Consider the following 15,440-nt stretch of genomic DNA (forward strand, 5'->3'; position numbering starts at 1 on the left):
GCAGTGAGCGGAATGTGATTGATTTCTCAGCCCATTAACCGCTGACGCAGACACAAAACAGCTGGCGATGCACGGATACCCCACAGCAGAGAGGGTTAATGGAAACGTCACAACTGAACTGCGGTGATCAGCTGAAGTTTGGACTTACCTTGAACTCGTCTTCGGTATGATGAGCCGCATGGCTGGCGCAATACACCTGGCCATCTGAGCCGACTCGTCTGAAAAAGACAGAAAAACGGAATATCAAACACTGCCCAGCATACATATCCAAACGAGATCTCAGAACCTAACGTTACTTTGATCTAATATCACCGCATGGGCTATCTCCAAGGTTGCGATTTCATCTAGAGATTACAGCCGCGCCATTCACCCGCTAAACAGCGTCGAAAAGTGTCGGCACGACGCGCGGGGACAGCGGGGGTTGTCATTTTCCATCCCGTTTAGCTCCAGTCACGCTGTCCGCCGTTGAGAAACACGGTGCCGTTCGCGGCGCTGAGGTCTCGTTCAGTCGCTGGCGGAATACAAACTAGCTGCGCGCCCGTGCTGTTCCGCTTCCGACCACCCACTGCGGCCGGCGCCGAGTCCGTCCGACTGGCCGACTGTGCACGCGCACTGCGTCCCGCAGACACTTATTGATGGCCCCGCCCCGCCGCGCGCGTGTCACGCAGGGACGGCGGTGGGCGGGGGCGGGGAGCGTGGGCTGGGGTAGCTCGGGAGGAGCAGTCAAACCGGAGGAGGAATAGGGCCGAGGACTGCTCGGTAGAGCTACGATCCGGTTATGGCAAAATTGGTAAGGTATTTACACTTTGTCTTGCTTCTCCTCCCCCCCCCTCCCCACACACACCGACAACGCTCTCCCCAATCCAATCCAAGCGCCAACTACATTGGCGCACATACGGCCGTTTTCCATTCTGACCACTGTCTCTCCACTGCTGCGAAAACCGAAGCAGCTATAGTTCTTAAAGCCACAACCTGTTTTTTTTTTCGCCACTCTTCCTGTCTATCTGGCCCACTGCCACCCTCACTGCCGCTCCCCACTGTATCTTTCTCCGCCGCCCCCACCACGTCTCTGCTAGTGACACCACCTCTGAGCCAGATTGGACCTCCCGTGGGTATCCGGCTCACAATTGCGTCTCAAGTGGCGGCGAAAAACGGAGCGGGCGTCATCTCTCCCGGACGCAGATTTCCATGGAAACAATGGAATCTCTCTGTGGAAAACGTACCGTTTCCTCCCACAGGTATTGTGTAAGGCGAGCCTGGTCCAGATCGCTGCCATGGCCGCCTCGAGAGCGCCCTGAAAACGACACACCGAACACCTGTGTGTGCCCAGCGACCGCCGAAGACAGGTGACTGCGACGCCTCTGAGACACTAGCACCGGCGACTGCAGTCAGTCACAGCACGGTATCACCAGAACACCTGCGCGGGACGGACACTGGGCGGCGAGTGATGGCCGTTAGTATACACCGCCGCCCTGTCCATGGGGGCGTGACGTAATAACGAGCTCCGTGACTTCCTGCGGCCGGCGGCCAGTACACAGGGTCCACACGGTTCCGGCGACACGTTTAAATCTCCCCCAAATCGGCCGGACCGCCGACCGCCGAGCCAGTGGCGCACAACGGAGACGGTTGTGCGCCGCCGCGGAAACGGAGAGAGAAAAACACGGGACAAATTCGAAAATGGGTCGATGGTAACGATTTGAAATTGTCTCGCGGTCAACCGAACGGTGTGCCCCAGAGTGCCCATTCCCGTGCGTTATTACAGCGGCAGATGTGACAAATGGCTCCGTAAATCCCACGTGAAACGTCAGGTGACTCAAGAGACAAAAACACGACGCCCAATGCAAAGCTGTCCCGGTAAACGCTGCAAGCGGCGGCTGATGCGTCGCGATGCACATTCTCCGGTGGCAGGCTGGATGTCAGTCCACCCAGTGTGCAATCCGGCATACCACCGGCTGCCGCGACCGCGCAGCTTTCCCCGGCAGCACCACAAACGCCGCAAATGCGCCGCAGATGCCGGCGACGAGCTGGGGAAACCGCGGCGTGCAGTGCCGCGCCCGGCGGCGACACACGCACGCACCGCGCGGGCTGATGCAGGGAAGTCTGTGTGAGGCGGTCATCCCGTCACGGATCAACGGTGAAACAGCCGGCGGCAGCAGCAGCGACGGTGGTGGGCCCGCGGCGCGCACATTAACCTACTGCGCTATCTTCGGCAGCGCGGATCTTCTACTCAGCCGAGGCAAGCCAAACCACGCATAGCGGCACCACCACCACCGCCTCCACCACTGCCGCCGCCGCTGTCACCGCTACCCGTCACCGCAAAGCCACCTAGGCCGTCTGCTGTACGTCAGTCGTAATTCTCGGCTAAACTCATTAGCATTGACAGGCGGCGGCAGCGCGGTGGCCGGCTCCGACAGGCGATAAATTGTCATCGGGTGCGGACGGCTCACTGGAAGCCGTTCTCACAGACAAGTGCAAACAGTGCCACGTAATGGGTGCCACGGATTACCGGTAACTAATGTGCCGGCGGGCGGCGACTGACCGCAGGTCGGACCACACGGCGGGCCGCTCGGTGGACCACGCGGTGGTCTGTCAGCCCGGGCAGTCGGACCCGACGGCAGCCGGCAGCGTGGGCGGTAGTCGCTTCCGACGTGACCCGGCACGCAAACAACAGGCGGACGCCCGGGGTCACGGTGGGCCACGCCGGGTCACGCCGGGTCACCAGGCCACGCAGGGTCACCGGGGCCGCGCAGACCCGTCCAGGGTCGGCCCAGCTGTGTGTTGACGGACTCGGGAGCGCGGGCGATCGAGGCCGCGCGGGCGTTCCTCCAATGGGCAAGGTTAATACGATTATTGGAAACGGGGCGTAATTGTGAGGCGCCGGCTATTTGTGGGCGGGGCGGGGCCTTGGGATGAGTGCTGATGCCTATAAGTGACGGAGCCGACCGCCATTGATAGATTGACCATGACCGTATTACCATTATCCACCAAACGCGATACCGCGTCACATCAAAACATCGGACACAGGGGCGGATCCACGCAAAATCGGGTTAGCCCAACAAAAAACGAGAAATGCGTTTTATGTCCACTGGCGTGCGAGGTCCCACGGCTGGGGCGCTAAGTGGAAAACGCAGAGTGTGACTTGCGGAAGCGGCCGCTCTGAAGGTCGACAGGATGTTAGGATGACGCGTATACCGCCGACGTCGCCGACAGAGGATCTCCAAACAACCATGTCACGAGAAGAGTGTGTGAGAAACGCCGGAACAAGCGGCGAGAGGCGGCTCTCGGCAGGCAGGACATACGCACAAACACACACACAAGCCGGCGCGCCGGGTGAGAGCTCTGAGGAGCGACAGGCAGCACCTGCCAGAGAGTCGCTCACTGGGGCAGCGCCGCTACCGACGGGCGACGGGAGTGGGGCGGCGGTCACCCGACACTGCTCACACAAACAGAGGACGGAGGGGGTGGGAGAGTCACAAACGGACAGAGACGTAGGACAGGAGACGGCAGAGACACGAGCAGAGCCACGGAAATGTCAGTAATGCCAGATAATAGCTGTGCGCCAGGATAGAGTTGCATGAGATCACAGAAACTTAGCGTAAAGGCTGAATCAAATGCCGCCTTTCGAGTTCGATGGCAATGAATCAGCTGTGACAATAGCCATTTGCAAATCAATATGCTGACAACTAACACATGGGTCATGGCAAAAGACGCACGCTAGTTTTCTTCCTCATTGATGCATTGCTCTCACAGCTTCCCACTTGCACACCACGTTGCCATTCCACTCCAGGAAACCACAAATGAAGCAGCCTGTTGTGGTGCTGAAAAGCCATAGAAGCACCACATAAACTACGGGAAACAATTATCAGTGGGCTGGGCACGCCTTGCTGTGGCGAAGACGGCGAGAACCGCACGCCAGTCAAACTCGATTTATACTTTCCGTGCCCCTCCGCCGGGTCAGAACACCTCCGAATGGGTCACTGTGTCCTGTTGAGGTCACTTTGCGCGGGGTCATCCTACCCTGACCGGGTCACCGGCTTCCGACAGGTGACCTGACGACTTCACAATCCCAGACAGACCGGAAACTCATTACTCGGTGACTGACCGGTCAGCCAGTGATCATCAGTGACCCCTAGTTAGCAGTGGCCGGCTGTCAGGGAGCGGCTATTGTTCTGGGTGATACCCTCGGCTGGTGGGGGGAAGGGGGAGGGGTATTTTGACAGCTGGATCGATGGCTGGATGCTGGGTGATTAGGTAGACATAATATCGACTAACAATGGCGCAACAATTGAACAAAAAATGGCATCAATTGATCTAATGAATGTCTGTAAAATTTATATAAGTGTGATACACCATGCAGAGTACCTAGAAATACAAGAACTGGGTCACTCTTGTAAGCATTTTATTTGCAAAACAACCTGTTCATGACACGCAACAGATGACATGAAACGGCCTTGCACTCAATAGGAGTCTTGCATTTTACATTCAAACAGGAAGACATCAATTCAGTGGGTCATAAAAATGCATGGACATATCATGGCCGGCAAGGTAGGTACGCGCTTATTTGGAAAGCTTTCCGCATAGACGATCTTGAACTGGGACGTTTCTTTCCTTTCCATATCAATGATTTAATACGCGGTCCACATTGATTGACATCTCTAAAAAAGTTCAATGCCAAATCATGACGACATATATCCGCGGAGCCCACACGGGTGTTCCAAAACGACGCTTCCCTACCGGCTTAGAGTTTGTCTGAATTGGCAATGAATGCTGCAATGCATAGGAAATCCGCTGGCGCTGAGCTCCTAAGCGAATGATTACAGGAGATGTCATTAGTTGTAAACTGACCACAGCTATGCAGATCGGTAGCTGTACAATGTCGCATGTTGGTAGATAAAAGTGTCGCAGGTACAAGATTGCTGCTACAAGAAACAAATTTCCATCTTTGGGACACTACACAGTAAGATTGTGTAATACAGTCATGCATAAGTACTGACTTCTATGAAAAGTAACGATAAACCAACAAATGACTTTCTCTGTAACTGTAATGCATGGGCAAACGACTTGTAGCTATGCTTGACTTTTCAGAAATTTCCATACGGTTGCGCTAAAAATAAACGACAGCATTCCATTTTTGTTTGTATTATTATCATTACACGCATCTTGACCACGACGGTAAGCGCTTGTTACCAACAGAAGCACAACCCGGGACGGTAATTGAACAGACAGAATCGCCCACTCTCCTGGCCAATTACCCCAGCTTTGCCATATGTTCACTTCACCCCTCTCGCTCCCACCCTCTTTAAACTCACTGAAGACACCCAGCTCCCCTCCTGGCAGTGTGTCGGCCCGCAGCGTGTTGACTCTGTCAATACGACTCGCAGTAGATCAGAGGCAGCCGTGGGGGCGCCGTGTCTGTCTGTCTGTCTGTCGGTGTGTCTGTCTGTGGGAGCGGGGAGACGCACAGGGGTGGGCGCCGCGATGAGAACGTTCCCACCGCGGCAACCCATCGTCACTCATTGACCAGGCCTTCTGTGGTCACGTGGGGCGGATTAATCTAGCCGCGGACGGTATGAGGTGAATCAACCGGTCAGCAATCCGCGCCCAGCGCGCCGGAAGGGTCGGCTCGTGGCGGCTGGCTCCACAGATCTGTGGAGGGGGAGGGGTCACAGCTGAGGGAGTCACAGCTGGCCGCCCGCCGTGAGTCGAGGTCGACTCACCGCCACCGCCGAGTCACGCCACAACACCAACTGAGGCCTGAAACCGACGCTGAAGGTGATATGTAAAATCACCGCCAAACGGCCACAGAAGCCATCAGCCACCGTGAAATCGAGTTTCCAGGCATTCTCGTCAAATTAGCACCAGACAGACCATTACATTTCAAGGCCACACCGGACGGACAAGTGAAGGTTATTCGGACATCGCCGGCAGGTCCTCGTCCAGATCAAGGCAGCTAACTACCCTTTCGATCAAAGATCCATGCCTAACCCTCTCGTTACACGCAGCCAGGGCCACTTTTTGCGCCCCCTGAGAGCGGCGCCACCCACTACAACGTGCCTCGCGGCGCTTCGCGACGGATTGGGGCCATCTTCGTGACCCCAGTGCACGCTCTAACCGAGCTGGGAATTCTCTAACCGCAGTCCGGGCGATGGCGGCGCATCAAACGGTGTCTGGGCGTGACCTCACACCGACGACTCTATCGGGACGGTCGGTGCGAGTGAGGGATGGGTTTGGGCAGTGGGAATAGACGCGGTGAATCGCGCGGTAGCAGGACATGCCGCTGAGACTGAACGAGCAAAACGACACGAGAGCAGCACACTTGGGAAGGATCCTTTTCTGACAAAATGGCGCAGGAAAACACCCTGAATCACATGAACGCCTTATGTAGTCGGGATTGTGTTTGATAAGTGGCCATCCCACGCGGGACAAATTACATAACTGACAGGGCGGCGCGGCACGTAGTGTGTGGGAGACACGTGCGAATCGGCCACGTCAGACGCCTCGGCAGACACGCGGCCTCCTCCTAATGAGGCGAATCGGCGCGGCCCGACACGCGCTCACCTCACGCGCGTGTGCCGGTGGCAGGTGTGAGACGCCCCGGGCCTTGGCCAATACGGCGCACGGCCTGCCACCGATACGCGCTCACGCACCACGCACCTCACGCAATCTGAGGCACGTTCTCGCGTGCTGCGAGAGACAGGACGGTGTGGGAGGTTAAGGCTCCTTCCAATCGTTCTGTCTCAATTCAGAGATCATTGAACGCAGTAACGCAACACATTTGTGCAATCAATCTCACTGGCGGTTACTCAGCAAATTTGCTTGAGCTATAGCGCGAGCTATCGCGATTTCGTATTATTTAGCGATAACTACGTAAGGCATCTCTGAACAGATCTCAAAGTGTGAGACAGACCGTGGGAGCTGTCAAAGTGTGAGAAATCCCAGCTTAGATACTACGGCGCGCTCATTTGGTATTGAAATAAAAAGATAAATGCCCAAACTGGTCCGATTATGGTCAAAAGGAGACGTAAGCGTCATTGTTCACACTTGTCAACATTCCTGGTTTAGAGTCTGCTCCTAAGCCGGAGAGCAATGTCTGCCTCGGACAAACCTTTGAGTCACACATCGCATTAATATCCGGCGGAACAGCGTCGCATGGGGTACCGTTATACACATACGAGCCGAGCCCCAACTGAGTTCGGACGCGCGACTCGGCACTCATACACGGCCACACGATCGGACGGAGCTATCCCCATTTCCGCAGCGGACTGTGTGCCGGAGGAAAGTAACTCTATTTAGGTCAGCAGTTCTGTTTGCTAAAAAACGAACACTGTTTGCGTGATTGACACATAAATCATCCTATTTGTAAATCTCGATCGCGTCAAATAAGCTGATTCAACAATTGACACTTGTCCGGATGTCCGATATTATATCTAGTTTACAGCGCCTCTAAGTCAACACTGACGTAACCACCTCAAACCCTCCATTCCGGCATCTTCCCCGACTCTCAGCTCCCTCCCGTCACTTTTTCTATCTGCGGTATGTTCTCTGGCCGATCCGCCCCTCTGACTGTGCTCCACCTAAGGGCCGGTAATTGGGCCTACTGAGGCGGCGCAGGGCGCGGGGCGGCGGCGGAGGAGAGGCACCGAGCATCCCTCCACGGAGACCGGTTCAAAGAGAACGCCGACCCTCCGACTGGCGTTAAACCAACATACCAGCACCGGCGCGGCGCCGCGCCTCGGTGGGCCAACATACGGCGAACACAGAGAGAAGCAGCTACAAAGAACGCTTACAGCGACAGCACAGTGCCTACAGAACACCTCGTGCAGCAACTGTCAGACAATTACGGCGCTAACCCAAAACATCACAGACGCCGAGTGGTGAAACGCGTGTTGAGCGGGCGCACGACTGTCACTGAGCGGTGTCGTGTTCTCGGCTCAGCCCGTCGGCCCCGTCATGTCACGGTCAGCTCCAGGGGTGTCGTTTTCCGAAAATGATTGGTAGGGCCCAAAGGCAGCGGACGGCCACATATGACGGGGTCTACCAAGGTAGGGTACCCCCAAATCTGCCTTTCTCATCGAATTTCGGCCACTTATTTTTCCGCCTCGGTCACTGACAAGACAAACTAAAATCTTAAAAAAAAACTCTTGGAAATCTAGGCCCTCACCGGACCCGATGCACACAACGTGCAGTTATAAAGGCACTATTATAGTGTCTATTATAGTGGAACACTCGCCATTCTTCAAGAGGCCCTCGCCAACTAAAAAGGACGGTTGCGCTGAAAGGGGCAGCCGGCAGGAAAGGCTTTGAGGGCACACGCCGAGTGAAGGGTCCCATAACGAGATCTCGAAGCACCACGATAGACCTGATTGCTAAAATAAAATTATGCTAATTAGATTATGAGTTCAATTTTCGTGATCTGATGCGTTAAGGACCTGCCGTTGGACCCTCAGAAATCAGGGCGTAGGACCTACTCAAATCAATATGGCCTATGGAGCATTGTGGCACCCTCCGAAGTTAACGTAGGGCCTTCAGAGGCTGGTTTTGGAGACGGACAGGGGTTTATTAGGGGCCGTTGCGAGGTGTGCGGCGCTCGGAGACATCTATGGCTCGTCTAAAACCACTGGTCTTTCGAAATTCGAACCTCTTGGTATCCACCAAGAACTTGAGCCCAAGACACGACACCTCACTTTCAGCTATATGTGCTTACCAGTTATCGTGTTAGAACCTTTGAGATGTGTACGTGCTTAGCGTTTTTCATTTTCCTTTTTTATCAAGTGATGGCCGATTGGTAGGGCTCAGGGAACATTGGTAGGGCCCAAATAAACATTGGTAGGGCTCGAGCCCTACCAGGCCTATACAAAACGACACCCCTGGTCAGCTCCGTTGTGTCGCTGAGCCAACTGGCCGACCTCGCCGGATCCCGGGCACCAGCCGGCGTGTTTGACCCGGTCTTCAGATCCGGCGGCGTCACCGACTGCTAGCCCAGCTCGTGACGGTCTGGGTCGGAGACGAAAGGCGACGGTAGCGGCAGAAGTGGTGGAGAAACTGTGGCCGGTCCCACACCGCGCCGTCCCGAGCCAACACGCATGGCAAACCGAAGAGTGGGGACGCTACCCATTTCAGTGCTGACTGCTGGTGATGTTAATCTTGGCACTTATCCTGCTGCTGTTAGTGCTGGTGCTAGTGTTGAGGCTGCTGCTGGTGCCATCTAGAGCTACAACTATGTGGTGATGTTCCACACAGGGTCGATTGTGACGCACAAGCCCCGTGTGTGAGCTCCCCGTGGAGCGCTCGGCTCAGCGACAGCCCCGCGGCAAATGACCCGTCCCGGTCGCACGTCGCAGAGAAAACACACAAAGCCCACTGTGTACCCGAGCGGCGCCGTCAATATTTACGTGCTGCCATATGCCATCTGGCTGCCCCTGTGTGCCCCAGCAGAGGCACCCGCGAGCAGCGGCGGTCGGGGTCTACATATGTAGCTACCCGTCCCAGCCTCATCCGCCGCCCCCGGGCTGAGCCGTTTGGTGTTTTTGTGGGCCAACTTACCAGACTCCGGACCCAAACGGCCCAGAAAGGGCGGCGTTCCGTGACTTGATCGTCCAAGTATCGGCAATACAGGCCAATTCGGGGCCGACAGATGCGATCGCATTACCGTGCGGCCACGGCGAGCCGAGACCACCGTGCGGGAGCCGGACGGTCACTGCCGTAAGTCTCATGTGTTTTCCCCACCGCACTACGCCGAGCAGTGCCGTGCCGCGCCGCACGGACAGCTTACGCCCGGCACAGGATCGCGCGCACCCCGTGTTGCTGGGCGCTCTGAGCAGAAATTCCAGATTTCCCTTGTTGTCGGCTTTGCACGGACTGCAGCGCGCCAGAAGAGCGCCGCATGAGAGCGTCATAGCGTGACGGCCGAGCCGTGACGCCGCCGGTGGTTTCCAAAATAGTTTGGGCACCACCCGCGGCCCGCCCGCGGCCGACTGCGGGCGGCCGGCGGATCTGCAGTGTCTCAGACTGAGCGCCTCTGGCCTGCGGCGTGCCACGGCCGGCCGCTGCCTGACCTCACAGCGGGAGAGACGTCCGTCGACCGGGCCGCCGACCTGGCCGCCACGCGGCTGACATTTTCTGCCGAACCCCGACGCGTCCAGAACGGATCGAGACCGCCCAGAAGCTACTCTGCCAACTCGCCCAGATCCGAGCAGAGCGCTGAGCACCCAGCGCCGAGCAGCCCGCGCTGAGGTCTGGCGGAGAGCGGCGGCCGCTGAGCGCCCGGCGCTGAGGGTTGGCGGCGGGCCGGGCGGCGGCCGCTCCAGTTTCCTGCAGCCCGGCGCCGCTGGACATGGCCATTCCTACCTGGCACGCCTGGAATCCGCACCGCCGTCGAGTGGTGGGCGGTGGGCGGAGGGCGATGAGCGGTTTTTGCGCCGAGAGGTGACGCGGCCTGGGGTCGGGTGTCGCACGGACAGACGACCACATGGGTGGCGGCGCGGGAGGCGACGGTCCGAGAGGACGCTGGGATGTCTGAGGATGGTGTAAGGTCACATCGTTGTGTTTGTTTTTCTCGTCATAGGAGACAGGTGAAGATTACAGGCGTGTTAGCGGCAGAGGTGGGGATAGCGAGGATGGAGCTCCCTGTGAGCGCCATGGTGCCTCTCCGGCTGCCGGCAGGGGCTGTGGGGAGCGGCGCCGGCTCGAGGTTTGGAGGATGCGGTCTCGGCGAGCAGAGGTCAGACGGTATTATTGATATTCAGGAGCGGCCGGCGCGGGTCGCGGTGGGAGCGCCCGATCTGTTTTCATTTGGACGGACGGCTGCGGCGGGCCGCTCCTCGACCGTTATCGGATCGTGGGGTGAGCTGCGACGGTCGGCGACGGCTCGTGTTTGTCCAGCGCCGCCCCAGAACTGGTGACCGGCTGTCACTCCCGTTTGCCACACGGCTGTCATTTGTGTGACGGGCTGCAGCGGGCGCAACACTCGTCCCAGTCAACTCTGTCAAATCGACAACGCCACACCGCAGCTATCGACCAAACCGAGTTTCTGGATTCTGGTGTGATGCAACCACCTAGTTAGATATCATTTGGCAAAAAACATCTCTCCCGATGACGAAACAAACGGGCATCCGATACCGACGGCGACTGATAGTGTCATTAATTGAAAAGCTAGAAGACGGGGATCACAATTAAACAAATGACGGGAATTATCAGCCTTGGAGACGCCACACGCAGAAAACTGAGATGGCCGTGTGGCGGCTGAGGCGCTTTCTAGGCGGTTGTTTGTTAGCGCCGCTGTGTTAAGAGTAAAGAGAAAAGTCCGCTGTCGGGTGCGCCCGGTCTCGCATTCACCGCACGCAAAAGACAGTCGCCACCACAGCCCAATTAGATATCTCCAGGTGGCTATTTAGTTTCTCTTATCTTCCATGACTGGCGCGTGCCGTTTTTGACGGCGCCACAGGGAGCTGAGTTACTCCCCCACTCCACCGGCCTTGCACCCACACGGGCCATTCACTCTCCGTTGTCCCGAGTCAGGCCCGACTCGGCATCCCACCACGCAATAGACAGCAAGCGAACCGTTAAATTGGCGGCGGGACAATCACGCCTAATCACCGGGCTACGAGAGGTGACTTCAAACGGGGCGCCAGCCCGTGATCAGCTCCTTTTGGTGTCGCTGACGTCGACGGGGGTAACGGCCGACCTAGCAGAGGGGAGCGGGGATATGGACGGGTTGAGGGGGCGATGGACTCGGTGGACCCTCCAGAAGCCCATGGAGGGGGCTGGAGAGAAGCGGAGAGGCGCTCACCACAGGAGACTGGTGTCTCGCAGGGCGCCGCCGGGGCGCCGCCGGGCCGGACGCCGCCGAGATATATGGGGTGACGGCCGAGGTGGCACAGTGAAACCGTACACGGGTGGGAGCGGCGGCCGACGGACCGGGGCCACTCCCGACCCCCGGACAGTGGCGGCGGGAAATGTTTGGGCTCCTGGGAGACGGATGCCCTGCTGAGAGGACGCCCTCGAAACAGACGTGTTCCGCGAAATGCAGCGAATAGTTGAAGTAACATGAAACTGAGATAGCCGGAGAAACACTGTTTTTGAAATGACACAGACGTTTTAGAGATAAAAAAACACTCATAGCTCCTCTCAACAGCCGTCGAAACCAATGCCAGACCACTGAACCCCGGTGAGCCTTGAAACTATGGCAGAAAATACGAATACCTACTGAACACACTAACTAGGCAGATAAATGGTGATCCAGTTGTCCATCTGACTACGTGTATCAGCAGACAGGATCGTTTCCGAGTTATCGGCTGGGGTCGTTTCTGCAGCTAGCAGCCTACCTGTCACTGTCACAATCCTGGGTGGCAACTGACAGCGTTTGCAGGAGTAGCGGTTCCCAAATCGTGGAAACTCGCCAGGCACCCCGGTCTGTATATGTCCGTGATTGCGCTGTGCAGGCTATCACGAGCTGTCCCGTGTCTGGTGTGACCCGTGGCGCCTCGAGCGGGCACCTACGCCGGCACCCGGAGCCGCAGTGTCTGCCGGTGTTTATACAGCTGTCAGTCAAAGTGCCACATCGATCAGCGAGCCCGGGCTGAGATCAGATACGGAGCAGCTGGGCCTGGGCGGTCGGCGACACGAGCGCCAAATACACGGCCGCGGCGAGCCCCAGCCGTCAGCCCGCGGTCACGGCTAGACGGGCCGTCACGAGTACGGCGATCACCTGCCCCCGTCCGGTATCGGGCACACGATAGCCCCTCTATTACCACAATACCACCGGAAAACGGATGTCCTGCTCGGAGTTAACGGTGGACTTTGATGTCGGGCCCCTGCTGAGTCGTGGCTGTGCAACTATCGGTTTGTTTGTCCGGCTGTGCTGATGTGACCATCCTGTGCTCACCACAGGGTACAGACCACAGCGAAGTGTGACATCAGACATCCGGAAGATCACAAAGACCGGCACCTTTAGTGACTCTTACCAAGTATCAGACCAGCCCCGGCCACTGTGACGCTCCTCGCCCTCGACTCCCCCAGGCGGCCGGCCGGCGGCACTCCCTCTGACCCGCCGGGCGCGGCGGGCCCACCCTCCGACTCCCCGTGCCGAGTCGTGCCCGTTCCGGAGATATCAGCCGCCCAAATCCAGCCACAGAGCCGCGGGGGTCGCACGGGTGTGCGCTGTTCCGGGTCCGGTGACCGATGTGAGACGGCACGGGTGAGGCGACGCGCGCTGGACGTTTAGTCCGTCACGTCTCGTCGATTGCGTCGGTGCGGTTGCCACGGCAACAGACAGGCAAGGCTCTGACGTCACTAAGGCGGGTCCAACTTGATGAAGGTTATAATAAGTAAGGCTGATTTTGACCGGCCACCCAGGTAGGAAGGCCGTCACGCGAACTTCGTTAGCCAGCGTGGTCGGTTTAAAAATCCAGTGCAGATGCGTGGGACGCAAGGGGGCTGGACCGGTCATACGTTCTGTAAAACAGTGCCACGAGCCTGGTCAGAAGAAGCCCGAAGGTCACAAAGGTCGCCCAGGATATACAAAAAGCCAGCCAGATTGTGACAAGACATACCAGACTTGAATACAGCTCTGGGGTGTATCAAAGTGTCCAGAGAATCAGTCAGGGACATTGCTGCTAGATATAAACGTAGGCCGGGCTGCAGACTCTAAGTCGGGTAAGGTCAGGCTAAAAAATGGCCTACTGGAATTCAGAAGCTTTGGCCAGCGTCTGTAAGACTGTTGCACATACCATCTCGTGATACGAGAACTAAGAACTCTCAGCTTATCGGCGCCGCTAATCTCAGCTCCAAGCTCACCGGCCGGGCTCAGAGAGACCCCGCCGAATCCCCGTCGGACGCTCACGCGAGGCGGCAATGGGGTGGGACGTCGGTCTCCGGTGAGCGCCCGTCTCTGACACATCGACTCGCAGGGGCTCAGCCGCGGCGGTGTGGAACAAACACGGTCAGACGCCGCCTCTTTTGCTCCACAGATGCTATTCTGCCGGTGCGTCACCGTAATCGTCTCACTGAAGACAGCGCCTGCTTGCAATCGCTGCCAGGTGGGCTTTGTGAGATCCACAGCCGGTGCTCGCCTCCAGGGAGCGTTGAGCGGTTTTGACGATGTTGATCGGTCTCCAGGGCACACACGAATGCAGTTCCTTCCGCGGAGAAGCGAATCATGATCAGATCTTTGCTCGGAAGGCCGAGCACTGACCCGAAGGCGCCGCTATTCGCGCGTGTGATCCGTGATCGCTGATCCCGGCCCGTTCCGAGAAATCAGGAACCGGAAGGCGCATTGAGCAGGCCACCGATCGTATACTCCGGGTGAATGATCTATCCCGTGACGGACCCAGACGCGCTGATCCCTCCCGGGGCGGGGAGGCGGAAGGGAGGGCTCTCAGCTCGGGCCACTGCCCGATGACCGACCGACGACCATCGCTGACCGGTCAGCCCAGGACCACCTGTCGCTACGCCGACCGATCGGTCCATCATCCGCACCAATGAGCCGCGATCGGAGCGGCACATCAGAAGGCCGCGCCGAGTGCCGTATTTGGAGGAGGCCGGTGGCCCGTCTGGTGCCGGACAGAATATGGGATGCTCCTGGGGTGGAAAGCACGAGTGATATCGGTCTAACAGCGGATATTTGAACCAAGAGTGCGTTGGAAGTGGTTTCGGGTTGAAAGGCTGAGCAGTTGGTTCCCTTCTATGGTTTGTGACTTGTGCGTGTTGGTCAGGGAGGACGCCAGTTCATAGTGTCTGTTTGCACTTTGTCCCCCGGCGGCGAGATATACAGACACGGAAAAGAGGGAGTGTTGTGTTTTGCGGCGCCGCAGCGTTTCATCACTGTTGACACAGACAGAGCGGAAGCAAATACATCTGCCCTCTGTGGACTCTGCGAGACCACAGAAGCAGCCAGTCTGTATATGGTTCCAACGCTGAGACTGGAGGGACTTCATTGCGTGATGGACTCTGTACAGAGACCAAAAGCGCCGCGCGCGAGGCCGCCGCTCGCGTGTCGGCGGTACCATTCGGGAGCGCCGGCGCCGGCACCGGATGTCCCCTGGTTGGCGGCAGCGAGCGCCGGCTGCTCTCTCGGTGGCTGTCGTGCCGGTTCAACACTCATCCTATCTCGGTAAACATGACTCAGTCATTAGAGCACGTCGTGGCGGCGCCGTGAGAGCGCCGGGCTGCGGTGAGCCGGAAATGGTGGAGTTCACTGCAGCAGGAAGGCGTGTCTGCCGCTGAGAAGGAAGCAACTACTGTTGCCAGGCTGATTACAAGGATTTTCTCTCAGCGACACTAAAAAAATGACCGCGCAGAACGCCAGAGAAAAAGAGGGCTGCTTCGGTAAGAGTGGATTTGCGGCGCCCAAAGGCCACTCCCGTACCTACCATTTGGAGAATTCCCGTCAGGTCATTTGTACAAGGTAACGGATTCGTTGTCCCGCTAATAGCCTATTAGGC

The 15,440-nt window shown here is 57.7% G+C and overlaps 1 protein-coding gene across 2 annotated transcripts in view; it reads right to left on the reverse strand.

The window, feature by feature from the left end:
• Positions 1-15,440, reverse strand: part of LOC122381727 (rap1 GTPase-activating protein 1-like) — a 102,890-nt gene that overhangs the window by 78,462 nt on the left and 8,988 nt on the right. The window contains exons 1-2 of one of the 2 annotated variants that reach the window (XM_043366263.1): positions 1,224-1,291; positions 149-218 (exon numbers count right to left, since the gene is read on the reverse strand). In XM_043366263.1, the coding sequence (XP_043222198.1) occupies positions 149-218; positions 1,224-1,276 (123 nt within the window). In that variant the 5' untranslated portion in view covers positions 1,277-1,291. Of the gene's footprint in view, positions 1-148; positions 219-1,223; positions 1,292-15,440 lie in introns of those variants that run through there. The other variant, XM_043366260.1, reaches the window with a different exon arrangement.

The sequence above is a fragment of the Amphibalanus amphitrite genome, unplaced genomic scaffold (assembly GCF_019059575.1).
Source record: "Amphibalanus amphitrite isolate SeventyFive unplaced genomic scaffold, NRLGWU_Aamphi_draft 000126F_arrow, whole genome shotgun sequence".
In the NCBI taxonomy this organism is placed as follows: domain Eukaryota; kingdom Metazoa; phylum Arthropoda; class Thecostraca; order Balanomorpha; family Balanidae; genus Amphibalanus; species Amphibalanus amphitrite.